Source organism: Dipodomys merriami, unplaced genomic scaffold, assembly GCF_024711535.1.
Source record: "Dipodomys merriami isolate MVZ:Mamm:240054 unplaced genomic scaffold, mDipMer1.0.p SCAF_7, whole genome shotgun sequence".
NCBI lineage: Eukaryota > Metazoa > Chordata > Mammalia > Rodentia > Heteromyidae > Dipodomys > Dipodomys merriami.
Window position 1 is genome coordinate 16,747,510 of NW_027206290.1, and position 17,627 is coordinate 16,765,136.

At 56.3% G+C, this 17,627-nt stretch overlaps 2 protein-coding genes across 5 annotated transcripts; one reads left to right on the forward strand and one right to left on the reverse strand.

Annotated features, from left to right (window-relative positions):
* Positions 1-2,255: 2,255 nt before the first annotated feature.
* On the forward strand, positions 2,256-4,684 carry Nudt17 (nudix hydrolase 17). The gene is given in 8 exon segments (XM_070007064.1): positions 2,256-2,441; positions 2,506-2,548; positions 2,551-2,617; positions 2,688-2,742; positions 2,872-2,996; positions 3,103-3,181; positions 3,361-3,459; positions 4,442-4,684. Coding segments are annotated over 8 exon segments (897 nt in total).
* Positions 4,685-4,926: 242 nt separating this feature from the next.
* On the reverse strand, positions 4,927-16,349 carry Pias3 (protein inhibitor of activated STAT 3). 4 transcript variants are annotated; one of them, XM_070007566.1, is made up of 14 exons: positions 16,286-16,349; positions 12,292-12,709; positions 11,807-11,891; positions 11,256-11,306; positions 10,685-10,775; positions 9,917-10,051; positions 9,641-9,746; positions 9,147-9,220; positions 8,071-8,231; positions 7,607-7,740; positions 7,358-7,526; positions 7,116-7,258; positions 6,725-6,762; positions 4,927-6,295 (listed from the first exon to the last, which is right to left on the reverse strand). In XM_070007566.1, exons 2-14 carry the CDS (start codon positions 12,704-12,706, stop codon positions 6,029-6,031), a joined length of 1,869 nt encoding a protein of 622 aa, XP_069863667.1. In that variant the 5' UTR covers positions 12,707-12,709; positions 16,286-16,349; the 3' UTR covers positions 4,927-6,028. The 4 variants fall into 4 exon arrangements, with proteins under 4 accessions (XP_069863667.1, XP_069863666.1, XP_069863665.1 ...); XM_070007565.1 differs by lacking the exon at positions 16,286-16,349 and adding an exon at positions 15,691-15,784 and having other exon boundaries at positions 7,116-7,243; XM_070007564.1 differs by lacking the exon at positions 16,286-16,349 and adding an exon at positions 15,691-15,784.
* Between the last annotated feature and the right edge of the window lie 1,278 nt (positions 16,350-17,627).

A 17,627-nucleotide genomic window follows, 5' to 3' on the forward strand; every position in this document is an offset into this window, starting at 1 on the left:
AAGTGTGTTGAGACAAAAACATCTCCCTAAGCATTTGATCCAATTTTCTTTTGTTGTTGTTGTTGTTGGTCATGGGCCTGAACTCTGAACCTGGGTGCTGTCCCTCAGATCTTCAGCTCAAGGCTAGCACTCTACCACTTGAGCCACAGTGTAACTTCCACTTTTTTGGTGGTTTATTGAAGATAAGATTCTCATGGGCTTTCCTACCCAGGCTGGCTTTGAACCGCAGTCCTCAGATCTCAGCCTCCTGAGTAGCAAGGATTACAGGAGTGAGCCACGGGCGCCCAGCTTGATTCAGTTTTCAAAAGTCTATGCCTGTTCTTCATTTCACTTAACTGTAATTTTTAATGCACATGTTGCATTGTGTAGGGGATATGAAAGACTACTGTAGCTTCTCAACCTATTTTCAGGGCTACCAGGTGACCTGATCCAAGCAGTCACACTGAATCTGGAGATAGACGACACATTAGCCAACTCCAGTCTTGTAGCACATCTGAAATTGTATGTGCAGAGCACTTAGCACAGTACCCAGCATATGAAGCCTAAATGAATTATTCTTTCTCCATAGTTCCTTGAAAGTAGCATGTCTTGCTGTGTGCCAGTGGTACCTGTAAACCTAGCTACTCAGGAGGCCGAGATTTGAGGATCAGCAAAAAAGCTCAGGGATAGCACCCAGGCCCCAAGTTTAAACCCTATGACTGCCAAAAAAAAACCCAAACAAGTCTAAAACTGGAGGTGTGGCTCAAGTAGTAGAGTGCCTGCCTACCAAGGCTCTAATATCACCAAAAATTAAGTGCCAAGTCTAAATCCTTTCAATAGCACTAATATAATTTGTTCCTAAAGCTACAGTTTATTTAAGGCAGTGAGATATTGTTTAGAATTCTTTCAATTTCCTTATCAATACTTGTTCTGATTCTTTAGATACTTGAATACTAACTAGTTGCCAGCCTCTGCACTATGCACAATATAAAAAGGTAAGTAAGAAGCCCCTATTTCTGAGCCACTGAACTCCATTTATTTTGCATCTGTAATGAGCCAGGTACTGGGCCAAGCCTTGGGGATACAATGATAAATACACCTACAGCCTAGTAGAAATAAATGCAAACAAGTACTGGGGAGATGTAGTAGCAAAGTAAGTCCTATGTACAGAAGCAGGAATGGGAGTACAAGAAGGGACAGCCTGCAGTTTGAAAGATGATTTGCTGAATGCCAGTGGCTCACACCTGCAATCTTAGCTACTCAGGATGCTGAGATCTGAGGCCCCCAGTTCAAAGTCAGCCTGGGCAGAGACATCTGAGACTTAATTCCAAAGGCCCAGCAAAATGCCAGAAGTGGAAGTGGAGCTCAAGTAGTAGCGTGCCGTTCTTGAGCTAAAAAGCACAAGAGAATGTGAGGCCGAGTCGAAGCCCCGATACTGGCACAAAATAAAACTAGGATTTTCCAAAGGGAAAGAATTCCAGGGGGAACAGCCTAATTCTTTTTCTTTTTTTGGTCGGTTATGGGGCCTGAACTCTGGTCCTGGGCGCTGTCCCTCAGCTCCTCAGCTCAAGGCTAGCGCGTTCACAACACCACTAATGGCTTTTTCTGTGAATGTGGTGCTGAGGAAGCAAACCCAGGGCCTCAGGCATGCGAAGCAAGCGCTCTACCACTGAGCCACCTTCCCAGCCTAATTCTTGAGGAAAATTACAAAGCATCCTGTGCTCTTAGCCCGCCAGACTTGACGCTAGAGAGGCGAGGCCTGGGCCCACGAGGCCTGGCCAGGGCCCAGAACACGCGCAGACCGGTAATGTCACAAAGATCAGCAGCGACGGGGCCGGCGCAGCCACACAGAAGAGAGGGGAGGTTCGAACCGGGACCCCGGGTGCAAGCTGGACACCTGGACTGGGGAAGTTTGAGGAAGTTTACTTGTGCGGGAGCTGAAAGAAGGGGGAGGCAGGATCACAACATGGCCTGCCTTGTTTCTCGGGAAGGCTGGGAGCCCAAGCACGCTCGTCCAAAGCTAGCCTGGGCAAGCGGAATTGACCACACCCCCTCGCCAGAAGTCTAGGGGGGAAAGGCAGCGCTGGGGCAGCGGCTCAAGCGGTGGAGCGCCAGCGTGGCGGGCCCACCCACCCGAGGCCCGGAGGTCCAGTCGTGGCGCCGCGCGTCGTGGGCGTCTGGCTCGGAGACGACTCGCCGGCGGCGGCGGGGGCATGGGGGGGCCCGGGAGCCGGGGTGCCCGCGCGGGCCGCCAGGGGGCGGCCGCGGCGCGCGGCATGGCGGAGGCCCGGCTGCTGCTGGTGCTGTCGGGGCGCCGGACGCCCGCGGGCTTCGCGCAGAGCCTGTGCGGCCGCGGCCCTCGCACTGCGGCCTGGCGCGGTTCGTCCTTTTCGACCGGCCGTTTCCGGGCCCCTCGGCCCGGTTTCCGCTCCAGTTCCGGAGAGGGCCCCGCGGGGGTCGGGGTGCGGCCCGCACAGCCTTCCCGGGCCCGACCCCCCCCTTTCTGCCTTTGCGGCCCTGGACCAGCCGCCCAGCGCCGCGCTGCATGGGGACCGAGGCGACCGAGGCGTGGCCTGGGTGTGGCCGCGCTCCTGCAGTCCAGGGACAGGAAAATCTTGTTGACCCGAAGGACTCGCAGGTGAGGACTGGGGGGCTAACCCGTCCGCTGGAGGGGAGTATGAACTTTAATGGGGTCCATGTGGAGGCAGCCGTCCCTCATCGCCCGGCTTTCTTGCAGGTGGGCAGGTGGAGCTGGAGGAGGAGGCACGGGACGTCCCTCCCCATCTGCACCTCCCCGAGCCAGAGCGACCGCCTTGAGTGTGGGCTGAGTGAGGGCTCCCGGGACTTGGAGTGGGGCTTCAGCTACCCTGACCTGTCGCCTTTGACCCCCAGCTGCTCGATGGAGGGCTGTGAGAGCTGCGGGAGGAGAGCGGACTATGTCTTCCCCATGGCCAGTTCTCTTGGCCCAGGGAGGTGAGATGGGGCCTTGTTTACAACCGCCCGCCCCCCACCCCCAAGTCCACCAAACAGCCCCTGCTGCCCTGGCCACCGGGAATACCGCACCTCCAAGTACTCTCCTGTACCCTAGCTATCCTTCCACCTCTCAGATTAGGGAGCCAGCAGGTTTCACCCTAAATCTCTCTTTACGAAAGTGTCATAAACACTGCTGCTCATCTCCCCGGAGTTCCAGCAGCAGCTGCAGGTAAGCCCAGCGGGTGGATGAGAAAGAGATCTGGTCACGAGCCCAAACCACCTGGTTCTACAATTACGTGCAAGGTGGGAGCTAACCTCACCTGTGTCCCCAGTCTCTTCACTCTACCTGTGGGCAGGCCATGATTAGGAAAGAGACTTCAGGAGAGGGTTAGCGTTATCTATTCCCAGGCCAGAATCCAACCAGACCCACAGAAGGTGAGTGCCATCACATGGCTGGAACCAGATGTGGCAGCTACGGTCGCTGCCACGGAGGATGGGACAGAAACAGCGAGCTCTATGTCCCATAAGAATTCCTTTCTCCCTTAGACCACACACACACACACACACACACACACACACACACACACACACACACACACACACACACACACACACACACACACACACACACACACACACACACACACACACACACACACACACACACACACACACACACACACACACACACACACACACACACACACACACAGCTACGGTCGCTGCCACGGAGGATGGGACAGAAACAGCGAGCTCTATGTCCCATAAGAATTCCTTTCTCCCTTAGACCACACACACACACACACACACACACACACACACACACACACACACACACACACACACACACACACACACACACACACACACACACTTCCTTTCTTTTCAAGACAGAATTAGCTCATGCCTGTAATCCTACTCAGAAGGCTGAGATGTGATGGTGGAGGTTCAAAGCCTGCCCTGGCAACAAGTGGCAGAGTTCCATCACATGGCTGGAACCAGATGTGGCAGCTACGGTCGCTGCCACGGAGGATGGGACAGAAACAGCGAGCTCTATGTCCCATAAGAATTCCTTTCTCCCTTAGACCACACACACACACACACACACACACACACACACACACACACACACACACACACACACACACACACACACACACACACACACACACTTCCTTTCTTTTCAAGACAGAATTAGCTCATGCCTGTAATCCTACTCAGAAGGCTGAGATGTGATGGTGGAGGTTCAAAGCCTGCCCTGGCAACAAGTGGCAGAGTTCCAGCCTGGAGCTAAAAAGCTAAGCGACAGGGCCCAGGCTGTGAGTTCAAGTCCCAAGATCAGCACACATACGCATTCAGAAAACCAATGGCCACCAGATTCCCAAGGGTTCTTGTTCCAACCACCTGGCACCGAAAACCTAGATTTGAATCTTAGCTCTTCCACAGGAACAAGTCACTCCAACCACCTTCAACACATTCCTTCCCTTAGCATGCGGGCAACACCCACCCACCTCCTGTAGTAGGTGGGAGATTAAATCACCTAAACTTTGTAAGCTCCAAAGCACAATCCAGACAGAAGGTGTTGCAATCCAGTGCAATTGAGTTAGCAGATGGAGAACCCTGGACCTCTGGTCCTGCCCATGACCACCCAGCCACCGCGGAGGACAGAGAGAGGGTTAGCACTGCAACCAAGTTTGCCCTTGGGCTCTGATTGCAGTATCTGGACAGGTAAGAGTGAGGAGCGACATGAGGGTGCCTGAGCAATGCACCGGAATGCTCTCCTGTTCTTTGGGCTGGGAAAGGGGAGATGGATGCTCTTGGGAATGCTCCATGTAACACGGCCTCTTCAGGTGCAAGCGGAGCTCATATGAATCCAGAGACAGTAAAGGAAGGAGACAACATGGGAACATGTGGACCCTCCCAGGGCGCTGGTGAGGCATGTAATCCCCTCCCTGACCCACCGTGACACTCGCGCAATAGTCACAACCTTTATTATGGGTGAGAACTTCGCTACAACTTTGGGAATAAAAAGTAAAATTACAACATAGGTCCTAAGCCCCAAAGGGAGCCTGAAAAACTGGGAAGGAAGAGACGAGGGTCCTCCCAGAAAAGGTGCAGAAAGAGCCAGGCCTACCACAGGGACGCAGGTCTCTAGTGGCTTAGGCCTTGGGATGTTTGGCATAAGAAATACTGTGAATTGAGCCAGGCATGGTGGCACACTCCTGAATCCCAGCTACTTTAGGAGGCAGAGGCGGGAGGATCATGAGTTCAGGACCACCCCAGGCAAATCAGTAATACCCTTTTTCAAAAACAAATACATACACAAGGGCTCTACTTCAACTAAGACACAGCATTTGTCTAGAACATAAGAGAGGCCCTGGGTTCAATCCCCCAGTACCACAAGAAAAAAAAAAAAGTGAACTTAAATATATCAATAAAAACAGACCTAAGTAAATAGGCCAGGTGCTCTCTGTTCCCTAACCCCGGGATCAACTAAGGCCTTGTCTCCTCCTCAGTCAGACCGGACAGAGACAGGGGAAGTCATCTTTGGAGTGTTTTGGTTTTTCTTATTTAGTTTATGTACAAAAGAAAAAGAAAATTTCTGCAGCCCAAAATAGAGTTCTCTGTTATCTGTGAAATTGCCTGACTCGATGTTGCCAACTGCGTGGCCAAATGGAACGGAATGAACATGAGAAGCATGGCTGGTCGGTTTGGTAGAGGGCACCTTGGGAAGAAGAGAAAGACCCCTCCCCCAACAGGCCATAGACAGGGGGATGGCTCTTCCCAACTCATGGGCCTCCACTTGCCTCCTTTGCCTAGTGAACCTACCCCCTACCTAAAGGGCATTTCCAAAAAAGACCCCAATATCCTTAAAAAGGGGGTCAGTATTAACCCTTTGGGTATGGTGGGCCATGTTAGGCAGACGAGCCCCAAACCAGGGCTCCATGTCGATCTGTCTGGCTTTTTGCCCAGCCCCCCTCCCCGAGCGGTTAGGGTGGCCAGGGCACCAGGGCTGGGCCTCCACAGTATGTTCTCTCAATGTTCGGGGCAACAAAAGTTCCACAATCCTAAGAACTCAGTCCAGGGAGATGACGTCTGAGCGGCAGCCAGCCAGAGAGGGGGCTGAGGGCAGGGCGGCTCCATGCCCCTCCCTCAAGGCCCCCCCAGGAGCCACAATGCTGCTGACTCGGCCAGGAGGGGGCGCTGGAGTGGAGCTGCGGTGCGAGCTCCCCAACGTGGGGGCCAGTGGGCCCAGAAAGTGGGAAGGGGTCCCCCGGTACTGGAAGAAGTGGCCGAGGGTGTCCTGTTCATCTGTGGAGGTGATGACGGAAGGCCCATAGTGCTGGGGAGAAGGAAGGAAGGGCGCAGTTGAAACTTCTCCCTGGCGTGACCACGCCAAGTCTCCAAACACTTGCGGGGATTCTCTGACTCTGCCTTATTTCCCTGAACCCCTCCCCTTGCCCTGCCTTTCCACTGCCCAACAGCTCTGCTGGCTAGGTTTTTGGGGCCTCTAATATGTGTGGAATGTCCGGTTAGGGCAGGTGGGGGGGCAAGGAGGCGGGACAGCTATGCTGAAATGTCTTGACCAAACAGAGCTCAACACTAAAACTGTGAGTTGGAGGCGGAAGTACCGGAGGGTACTGAGCAAGAAAATATAGCTGCTACCCTACTGAAAAGCAGACTTAGGTCCCCAGAGTGGGGAGGGTACCATCAGAGCCTAGAAAGGAAGCTTCCAGTCTCAGCTCTTCTGAGAAAAGTAGGCATTACTTACCTGACTTTCTGTCTGAAGGAAAGAAAATAAATCTAAACCTGGTAAGAAAAAAAAAAAATCAAAATCAGCCTCCTCTCTGACCCCTTCATCTCCTAAAACAAAAGTGCCCACGGGCCCTGCACTGGTGGCTCACGCCTGTAAACCCAGCAACTCAGGAGGCTGAGATCTGAGGGTCCCAGTTAGAAGCCAGCACCAGGCAAGAAAGTGAGACTCTTAAATTAACCACCAAAAGGCTGGAGGTAGAGGTCTGGCTCACATGGTAGAGTACCAGCCTTAAGTGGAAAAGCTACCGGCCAGTGCCCAGGCCCTGAGTTCAAGTCCTAGGATGGGCATACACCCACTGTGCCTTTAGCTTTGGAAAGGAACAAGAGAGTTCGGGGCAAGGTCATACCTTGGATATCGGCCCCCAGGGGGAAGGCTGGTGGATAGTCATGTATCGGGAGACTGGACAAGAAGTCGCTGCCCAGGGTGCCTGCTGGGCTCCGCAGCACGGATGGCTGGTGACCAGGTGTCAGGACTCTGTGGACAGAAGATCTGGGAGGCTCGTGAACCACAGGTGCCCAAATCCACTCTCTGTCCCCTCCCTCTACCTTCCCCCTGCCTCCCAGCTCATCATCTGCCATTTCCTCATACCCTTTGCTTCCAGGTAGGGCTGGGATGGCGGTCGAGGGGATAGGGCAGTGCTTTTTGGCAGGGGGCAGATCCTCCTCGTCAGATGAGCTTTCTATGGTCAAGTCAATCACTTCAACCTTCTTCTTGCTCTCTGGTGCATTTCCTTCTTGGACTGCACTATACTGGAGGCCTAGGGATGGTGAGAGGGCTGTGTCTCAGAAGAAGGGTCACCGAAGATGTAGCTTGGCTGGGGGACAGGGGGTCACTCACCATCCAGCCCATACCCTGGCGGGGGGCAAACCTCAGACGCCTCCTTTTTGGGTTTCATTGGACACCAGGATCCATCTTCCATGAACTGGATCTCCTCACAATCCGAACAGGAATTAAGAATCTCCATGAATAAACTAAGGGAGTGGCAAGACAGGGATTCATGAGTCTGGGAGATGGCCCCAGCAGTGGCCGTAGCCCTGCGATACCTCTCTTTACCTCATCTGTGAAGCAAGTACTACCCACACTACTAGATCTGAGTTGTCATGAGAATTAAGTGAAGGAAGAGCTGGGGGGTGTCACTGGGCAGCTAGAGCACGTGCAGACCCAGCCTAAAGTAAAAAAGCCAAGTGAGAGTAGAGTGAAAGGCCATGAGTTCAAGACCCAGGACTTGCATAAAAAAGGGGATGGGGGAGAGGGGAAGCGTAGAGGATGTCACAGATAGAGAGAGAGGAGAATGTCCTTACCCATCAATAATAAGAGACTCGTAGGGAGCCTTCTTGTCACACACAGGGCAGGTCCAGGTTGGCTTCTTCTCATTCATCTGTAGATAGAGGGCGGCATCGAAGCTCTGCAAGTGGGCACAGGTGAGGGCCCGGCACGGGACGGTCAGCCGCATCTTCCCAAGCTGAGGAGAAGAGAGAGCTCCAGTCACATCTCCACCAGGAGCCACGGTGAAATCCCTCTCAACAGCATTCCTAGCTACTCAAGAGGCTGAGATCTGAGGATCACAGTTCAAAGCCAGCAGGGAAGGCCAAGAGACTCTTATCTCCAATAAACTACTCAGCAAAGGCCAGTAGCACTGTAGCTCAAGTGGTAGAGCACTAGCCTTGAGCGAAAGAAGCTCAGGGACAGTGTCCAGCACCAGAGTTCAAGACCCTGTACCACCAAAAAAGAAAAAGAAAGAAATGATAGGGCCAGGCACTGGTGGCTCACACCTGTAATTCTAGCTACTCAGGAGGCTGAGATCTGAGGATCATAGTTTGAAGCCAGCCCAGGCAGGAAAGTCTGTGAAACTCTTATCTCCAATAAACTACTCAGAAAAATCCAAAGTGAAGCTGTGGCTCAAGTGGTAGAGTGCTAGCCTTGAGCACAAAGAAACTCAGAGACAGCACCTAGGCCCTGAGTTCAAACCCTGGGACTGGCACCAAAAGAAAAAAGAAAAAAAAAAGAATGCTAGGAAGGCAAGCCAATCTTGTCTGGGAGGGAGGGCTGATGGAGAAGGGGGAGGAGAATAAACACAGGCAAGACACTATGCATGAGTGTGAAAATGGCAGTGAAGCTTGCTGAGACTGATTTGGGGCTGGGGTGAGGAAGAGTGTCATGGAGGCGTGGCTTTGGAAGGAGAGGAGTCTGTTGCAGGGCACAACATATACACAGGGAGGTGTCGACCTGAAACCCCTCGGAACATAAAAGCCCCTCTTTGGTTCCGTTGTAGAGAACCTCCCTTGAGCGCTGCTAAGAACACTCATTGGAGTCCAGAGTCCCCCCACCCCCACCCCCACCCCCACCCCTACCCCACTTCCCTTCCCCGGGTACCCACCGGGCACATGAGGGACACCCGGAGACTTGTCGTGGCCACTTCACTGTCAGGGTCAGCAGTCAACTTCTCCTTGACTGAAACAGAGGCAGAGCCAGGGCTGAGCACCCGCTGGGAGCATGTTTGGGGACCAGTGGAATGTAACACAGGGTAGAACTGGATGCAGCAGAAAGGTGTAGAAGAAGGGACCCCACCCCCCGCCCAGCATCCCTGAAGAGGCTTAAGATGGCTAAGAAAGGACCTGGAAGGAATGGAAGCATGTGAGGTTGGAAGGGCAATCCCTCGGCTCTCAGGGAAGGACCACCCTCGCCGGGGAGAGCGGGCTTCGGGTCTGGGAGGCACGAAGCAGACAGACCCGACTGAAACAAGGGCATCCTCGCTGACACCTCCAACACAAAGGATGCAGAGAAAGACAGGGAGCACGGGGTTTGTGTGACAGGAGGGAGGCTAGAGGCCCACCCTTGGGCGGCACCGGGGGAGGAAGGGGCGTTACTCACTCAGCGCCCGGGAGTGGTCTGGGTTCCGGATACCCTTTGCTCTGAGTTTTTGTAGAAGGGTCCCTGCGGTCAACTGCCTCACCAGGTACACAGACAAGGAGTAATTCTACTTGTGGGGGGCGGGGGAGGGAGGGGGAGAATTAGCCTCTGCTCCTCATACCACCCCCATCCCCCCCTTTTGAATCATGAGTCCCCAAGCTGGGGCCCTGGGGGCCCTGGGTGACCTCCTTTGGCCCACGGCACGCCCGGCCAGCCACTTCTTACAGCTTTACTCACCCGTCCAAACTCGGAGGACCAGTTGACCACGATGGTGTTGGGCACGGTGGCTGAGAGTCGAGCCAGGGCTGTGATGTTGATGGGGCGACTGGGCCTCTTGGGCTCAGCCCCGTTCTTGGTGGGGGGAAGGTAGCCCTGGGGGAGGGGCAGGGTGGTGGTGGCACTGGTCAGTGGAGAGGGAGCTTGGCTCTCACAACAGCAGAAAGCCCTCAGCTTCCTCCCTCCCGGGAAGGCAGGCCAGCTCCCTCATGACCACACGCACAGGGGCGCACTTAGTGCTGCACGATGCTGGGGCACTAGCACCTAGGGGTGCGTGAGGGTTTTCTCCTGGGGGAAAGGAGAGCTTCTTTATGGACTGAGGAACGAGGAACTCGTCCCTGTGTCCCTGAATGGGAGCAACAGCAACACTATCCCTGCTTCCAGCTCTGGGCTCATGATTTTTGTGTGTGTGTGCCAGTACTGGGACTTGAACTCAGGGCCTTGTGCTCTCTCGCTTGGCATTTTTTGCTCAAGGCTGGTACGCTACAGCTTGGGCCACATCTGGAGTCATGATTTCTAAGAAGTCTTTTCTGACCCTTTGGACTGACCACATCTCCCTCCTCTGGCTCTGACAGGAAAGTGTATTCGGCCCTATTTTAATACTCCCTTTCTACATGATATTGACTTACTCAAGAAACAGAGAATCTGCCATGTGTCAGCCCTGTGCTAGGTAGATCTCTTGGAACCAGAGCAGGGAAGGGTGACTACCAGAAGGGAAGACGTATTTACCGGCAGGGGGCACAGCTTCCCATTGACCTTGACAAAGAGGTTGGGGGGGAAATAATCCTCCTGGGGGCAGCTGGTCTCACAGAGGCAGAACCTGGCCAGAGAGAGGACAGACAAAGAGAGGGAGGGAGGCAGCTCTATTTGTTTTGTTGTAGTGCCAGTACGTACGAGGGTTTGAACTCAGGGCCTTGCACTCTTGTTTGGCTCTTCTTTCAAGGCTGACACACTACCACTTGAGCCACACCTCCACTTCCAGCTTTTTGCTGGAAGATCCCTGGAGATAAGAGTCTCATTAAGACTTTTCTGTCCAGGCTGGCCTCAAACCAGGATCTTCAGAGGTCAGCCTCCGGAGCAGACAGGATGACAGGAGCAAGCCACTGACACCACCCGCTGAGACACAAAGGCAGGGGACTCAGGAAACCCATTCCTAGATAACTGAAGCCCTCGGCATCAGGTAGACACGGGGCTGGCATGAGCGTGGCAGAGTGCAAGGACGGAGTGCCCACCACACTCCGGTTTCATTCCCTCTCTCCTTTAAAGGGAGTCTCACGGGGAAGAAGGAAAAGCAACTCACCTTAGCTGCACCTGGATGGTATAATCGCATTTGGCTCCTGGCAGAACCTCTCTGAAGCAGGGAAGGAAAAAGAGAGATATTAGAATATGGCCTTCAGAGAGCCGGGGTAAGTGGGCACAAAGTTAGAGGTCCACACCAGGTACTGGCGGCTCCCACCTATTATCCTAGCTACTCAGGAAGCTGAGATCTGAGGATCCTAGTTCAAAGTCAACCTGAGCAGAAAAGTCTCTGATAAACTGTTATCTCCAATTAACCAGCAAAAAACCGGAAGTAGAGGTGTGGTTCTGGTAGCGTGTCAGTCTTGAGTGAAAAAGCCAAATGGAGTGTGAGGCCTGAGTTCAAGCCTCAGTATTGGCATGTGCATGCTTGTGTACACACATCCACACACAACACACACAGCTAAACATCCAAAAGACTGAGAAAAGAGACATGTGAGTGAGAGGCAAAGCGGGGGTATGGGAGTAGGGAGGACGGGGGGAGGGAAAGGAAAGTGAGGCGACTGAGTGAAGGGGAAGCACCCAGGAGGGTGCAGAAGACAGAAGGACACGCACCTGGATGTGAGAATCTGCTGCACTTGTTGGGGTGTGAGCGCAAAGGTGAAGTGTGCTTCCTCAAACCGCTGGCTAGAAGTAGAGGCTAAAGACACAAAACATGGTTATTCCCAAGCCTGCGCAAGGCAGCTACCCTAGATTGCTCATCCCCGAGGACTAACACCAAAGAGAGGAGTCCAACCAAGCTGGAGTCTAGCTGGGCACTGGTGGTTCACACCTATAGTCCTTAGCTAATCAGGAGGCTGAGATCTGATGAGGATCACGATTCAAAACCAACCTGGGCAGCAAAGTCTATGAGATTCTTATTTCCAATTAATCACCAAAAAGCCAGAAGTGAAGATGTGGCTCAAGTGGTAGAGCACCAGCCTTGAGTGAAAAACCTAAGGGACAATGCCCAGGCCCTCAGTTGGGGCCTCAATACCAGCACTGAAAAATAAAACAACCCTGGCATTTTAGAAAGACTGAGGGACGGCAGAGCGCCATACCGAGGGTGGTCGGCCGGATGAGCTCCCCGTAGACTTCATAGAAGGGCAACGGTTTCATGGTGACATCAGGGTGTACAGGCTGGGGTAAAGGGGGGTGGAGATCCACCTCCCGCTTGGGGCCCAGTAAGGTGCCAGGGGTCAGGAGAGCAGGGGGGATGGGAGCCAGAGGGCCAGGAGAGCCGACAGGAGAGGAGCCAGGGGGCAGGGAGAGCAGGGAGAGGTCGGAGGGCCCCAGCGGCTTCCGGGGGAAGCGCCGGCGGTACAGCTCCTTGATTTTCATCTGGACGCTGGGGGCGCAGCTGGACTTGAGGAGGTGCAAGGCCTTGGCCAGGAGCTCGTGCTTGCGTCCACTCTTGTTCCGGCCAGCAAAGCCAAGGAGTACCTGGAGCTCAGACACGCGGAAGCTCATCACCATGTGCTGTAGAAGAAGAGAACAGCTTGAGAATCCCCCTAACACTGGCGGGCCTGGCCAAGGAGACACGGCAAGTGCCATGCCAGCCCCCTCTGGCCCACCTCACCAGCACCTCCCAGAGCTTACCCAGACTTCTCATGTCTGGAAGCTGGCCAAAGGGAGAGAAGAGGGCAGAGAGCAGGCCACGGACAGCAGGCCCCCCTAACCAGGACTCTCATACATAATCGGATTATCTGTCCCCTCCCTCCCCCTGCCAGACCCTCAGACTCAACCCAGCCTCCAGTGAAGAGAAGAGAAAAGAGACCAGAGACAGAGGAAAGAGAGGATTCAGGCCAGACAGCCCCACAGGGAAGAACGGGAACAGATGGCTGGAGCATCATGTCCTTAGACCACCCCCTCCCAACCGCCTCCATTTACGCCGGGGTTTCCCCAAGCCTCAAGCTTTGGGGGCCATGTTTGGTTGTTGCTTTGTTTTGAACTCAGGACTTGGTGTCTGCTATGTAGGTACTCTACCACTCCAGCCACGCCCCCCAAACTTCCTTAAATTTGTTTTTCCGTGAGTCTCATCTTTGTGTGTCCTCATTCTAGTGCTGCTCCATAGCTGTAACTACAGATGCTCACCACCGCGCATTCCCTCCAACCCTCCGAGCTGGCCTCCAACCTCCATCTCCTCACATCGGCCTGCAGCACAAGTGGATAGGACTAGTCAGAAGCCTCCCTGCCTAGGGTATGGCCAGGTCAGAGTTCAATTCCCCTAACTCCCCCAAATCCTTTCTTGCCCTCATTCATAGAACCACTCTCAGTCCTATTTTTCTGGAAGGTTAAAAACTCATAGGGAAGATCATTAGTTCATGTATGCTGAATAAATCTGGCAAGAACTACTTTCCTGCTTCTCCTCCATGAAGAAAATCACACACACACACACACACACACACACACACACACACACACACACACACACACACACACACACACACACAAAAAGGTAGAGAGGCAGAGTTCTCAACGAATGAGGACAATGCTGGGCTAAGACAACAGCATCAAAAGTTCCTCCGGCCCGGCAACAGTGACACACCTGTAATCCCAGCTACTCAGGAGGCTGAGCTCTGAGGACTGGGGTTCAAGGCCATCCCAGGCAGGAAATTCCATGAGACTCATCTCCAGTTAGCCACCAAAAAGCCAAAAGTGGAGCTGTGGCTCAAGTGGTAGAGCACTAACTAGCCTTGAACACAAAAGCTCAGGGACAACACCCAGGCCCAGAGTTCAAAGCCTAGGACAGGTACCTACCCGCCGCCCCCCCAAAAAAAAAAGAAAGAAAAAAACCTCCTTCAAAGGGGTTGGACCAAGCACCAGGGACTATATGGAAAGCAAAGATCTGAGGATCCTGATTATAGCTAGCTGGGTAGGAAAGTCTGCACAATTTATCTCCAATTAACTACCAAAAATCACAAAATGGAGCTGTGGCCCGAAGTGGTAGAGCACTAGCCTTGAGTTAAGGGACCAAGTTAAGGATGCGCAGGCCCTCAGCTCAAGCCCCCATACTAATAAATGGCCTGGGCCCAACGGGTTGACCTCACTGCTGCCCGGTGCCACAGCAGAGGCAAGAGGCCAGGGGACAAACCAGTGATTTAAGACTCTGGGCCATGTCCTCTGATGTGCTTCCCCCAGCCCTGTGGTGGTGGTGGGAAGTCCCTCCTGACTCTCTAGGAAACCATGTCATAGGCAGGCCCAGCCAGTCCTCCACTGGAGGCTTCAGCATGGACGTGGGGGTGGGCACACGTGCGTGAGCAAGGGCTTATACTGAGGCTTGAATTCAGGACCTGGGTGCAGTCCCACAGCTCCAGGCTGGCACTCTACCATTTGAGCCCACACTCCACTTCCAGCCTTTTGATGGTTATTTGGAAATAAAGAGTATCATGGTCTTTCCTGCCTGGGCAGCTTTGAACCACCATCCTCAGATCTCAGGAGTTCCACCCACCTTTTGAAGAATGAGCTTCCCCTTAATACCTCTAATTCATCTCTGCTGATACCTGGGGCCTCCTTCCCGCCCGGGTGCCAGCTCTGCAGAGACCCGAGGCAGGACTGCTTCCTCTCCATCTGCAGGACGCCCCGTCCCCCAAGTCTAAGCCACCCACTGGCACTGTCCAGGGCACCGGTGCCGGCGGCAGCTCCAAGTCTCTGCTGCCTCCCCCCCCCACCTGCCTGCCTCCCTCACATGTACCCCAGTTCTTCACTTGCACATTTGGCCCATGCTCTCCCCCTACCACACCACGGGGTCCCAACAAGCACCCCTACTCTAGGGCTGGCCTCCCCCCCCACCCTCCCCGCAGCCTTGTGCCTGGGCCCCCCACAGTGGCTTCTCCTCTGAGAGCCACCACCCCTGCAACGGAGGTCCCGGCCCCGCCCCCTCCCACCAGCAGCTCCCGACTCCTCCCACCCCTGCACACCCACCCCTGCACCGGCCCCCGACAGCGGCTCCCCTGACCCCACCCCCCGCACACCCACCCCTGCACACCCACCCCTGCACGGGCCCCCGACAGCGGCTCCCCTGACCCCACCCCCCGCACACCCACCCCTGCACACCCACCCCCTGCACACCCACCCCTGCACCGGCCCCCGACAGCGGCTCCCCTGGCCCCACCCCCCGCACACCCGCCCCTGCACACCTCGCTGCCCCGGCCTGCGGCCCCGCCCCCCGCGCCCCAGCCCCCGACAGCGGCTCCCCTGGCCCCACCCACCCCCTGCACACTCACCCCTGCACCGGCCCCCGACGGCGGCGGCTGCCCTCGGCCCCACCCACCCTCGCGCCCGCCGCGGCCCCGCCCCAGAGCCGGGCCTCGGCCCCGCCGCGGCTCCGCGCCGGTCCCCGGCCAGCGAGGCCCGCCTCGTTCCGGGCGCCGCTGGAGCCCGCGGCGCCCGACCCCACTCGTCCCGTCGCCTCGACGCCCCGCCGGACCCGTCCGGACGGCGCGGGGAGGGCCCGGTACCTTTAATTCGCCCAGCTCCGCCATCTTGAGACATCGCAGGCGCCCCAGCCCGGGCCCGAGCTCAGGCCCAGGGACCGGCGCACAACTCTCCGCCCCGGCGCCGGCCGCAAATGCCGCCTGCTCCGCCCCGTCCGGCCCCGACGCCGCCCGCCCCGCCCCGCCCGCCACCCCGGGCACGCCGGCCCCGCGGCCCCGCCCTCCGCCGGCCCCGGCTCGCCCCGGGCGGTGGGCGCGAGCTGGGGGGGCCCGCGCGGAGCGCGCCCGCGAGCGGGGGCCCCGGCGGGGCGGGGCGGCTCCGGGAGCCGACGACGCGGGGAGAGGGCGGGGGGGGGGGGAGCGGGCCGGGCCCGAGCGGGAGGGGGCGGCGGGGCCGGACGCCCGCGCTCCCAAGTTGAGCCGGCCGCCGCCGGGGCGCCCCGGCTTGGGGCGCAGGGAGGAGATCGGGGGTCCGGGGGCCCCGATCAGCGCCGCGGCTCCGCCCGGCCCCTCACCCCCAACCCCACCCCGAATCAGCGACGGCTCGGCTCTGGGTCCGCACTCGGGACCCGCAGTCAGCGGCAGAATCACAAAGTTTGCGGTGGAGAGCGGGACTTACCGGCGGCGGGCGGCGGGGGACGGGGCGGGCGGGGACGGGGCCCGCGGCCGCCCGAGCGCCGAGCACACAGCTGGACGCCGCGGCCCCGCCCGGCCCGGGCTCCGGCGGAGGCCGTCCTCTCCGGAGCCCGCCCGGGCCGCGGGGAGGGAGGGGACGGAGGGGAGGGGGCAGGGAGGGGGGCGGAAGGGCGGAGCCCCGGGGGACGGGGAGGGACTCCCGGCCTGGCGGGAGAAATCAACTCCTCCGGAGAGCCGAGCGGCGGAGGGCGGGTTCGGGGTCCGGCCCGACCAGCCGGGCGCCTCGCGCCGAGGCTCAGCCCCGGGGTGCGGACCTCATCCCGACGCACGTTCGGTCCCCAGGCACCACACACTTGGGGATCAGATGGAAGTGAAAAGGGAGGGGTTTTCTGACCCTCCAGAGCCCACGTCTGTCGGCGAAGCTGCGCTCGAGCAGGGGTGAGTAAGCCTGCGCCTGCCGGGGAAGGGGGGAGCCTTCGGCACTTAGTCCGTGTGATGTTACCGCCGACTGGGGCCTCGGTGGTCATGGAATCTGCTCAATGCGTCGTTGAAAAAGAGGGGCGCATGCCTATCATCATCGCTTCTCAGGAGGCTGGGATTTGAGGATTGAGGTTTGAAGCCAGCGCTGGCCGAAAAGTTTGAGACTCATGTCCAATTAGCCAGCAAAAAGCCAGAAGTGGAGCTGTGTGGCTCAAGTACTAGAGCGCCAGCCTTGAGTGGAAAAAGCTAGGATGGAGCATCCTCTATCCCGAGTTCAAGCCCTAATGCTGGCACATGCATACACACACAGTGAGCCCGATGCCAGTGGCTCACACCTGTAATCCTAGCTACTCAGGAGCCTGAGATCTGAGGGCTGTGGTTTGAAAACAGCCTAGAAGTCTATGAGACTCTTATCTCTAATTAACTACCAAAAAAAGCCAGAAGGAGAGCTGTGGCTCAAGTGGTAGAGTTCTAGCCTTGACCACAGACCCTGAGTTTAAGCCCCGGGACTGGCAGACACACACACAAGTCTGAACACCATCACCATGCCATAAAACTGCCCACTCCTACCCAAATGCTCCAGCAATCTGAAGCCAGAAGGAAAGAGGAGGGACATAAGGATTGTAAATGCCTGCCCAAGTACTGAACAGACAGCATCCCCCCCCCCCAAAAAAAAAAAAAAGAAAGAAAGAAGAGAGATCACGATTATTTAGGGAAAAGATTTATGGAATTAAAGGCAATTTCAGGGATTGGAGTTGGGGTTTGTGGGTTAGAGATTATTTCAGGAAGCCACACACTGAGACTATGTTAATATCACTGGCTTCTCCCACAGTCCAGCCATCCTG

Coding starts and splice junctions, on each gene's coding strand:
- Pias3 (XM_070007564.1), bottom strand. CDS start 15,714: ATGGCGGAGCTGGGCGAATTAAAG. Junction 10,776..11,255: donor ACCATCCAGGTGCAGCTAAG/GTGAGTTGCTTT, acceptor CTCTCTGGCCAG/GTTCTGCCTCTGTGAGACCA. Junction 9,221..9,640: donor AGACCACTCCCGGGCGCTGA/GTGAGTAACGCC, acceptor CCTCTGTTTCAG/TCAAGGAGAAGTTGACTGCT.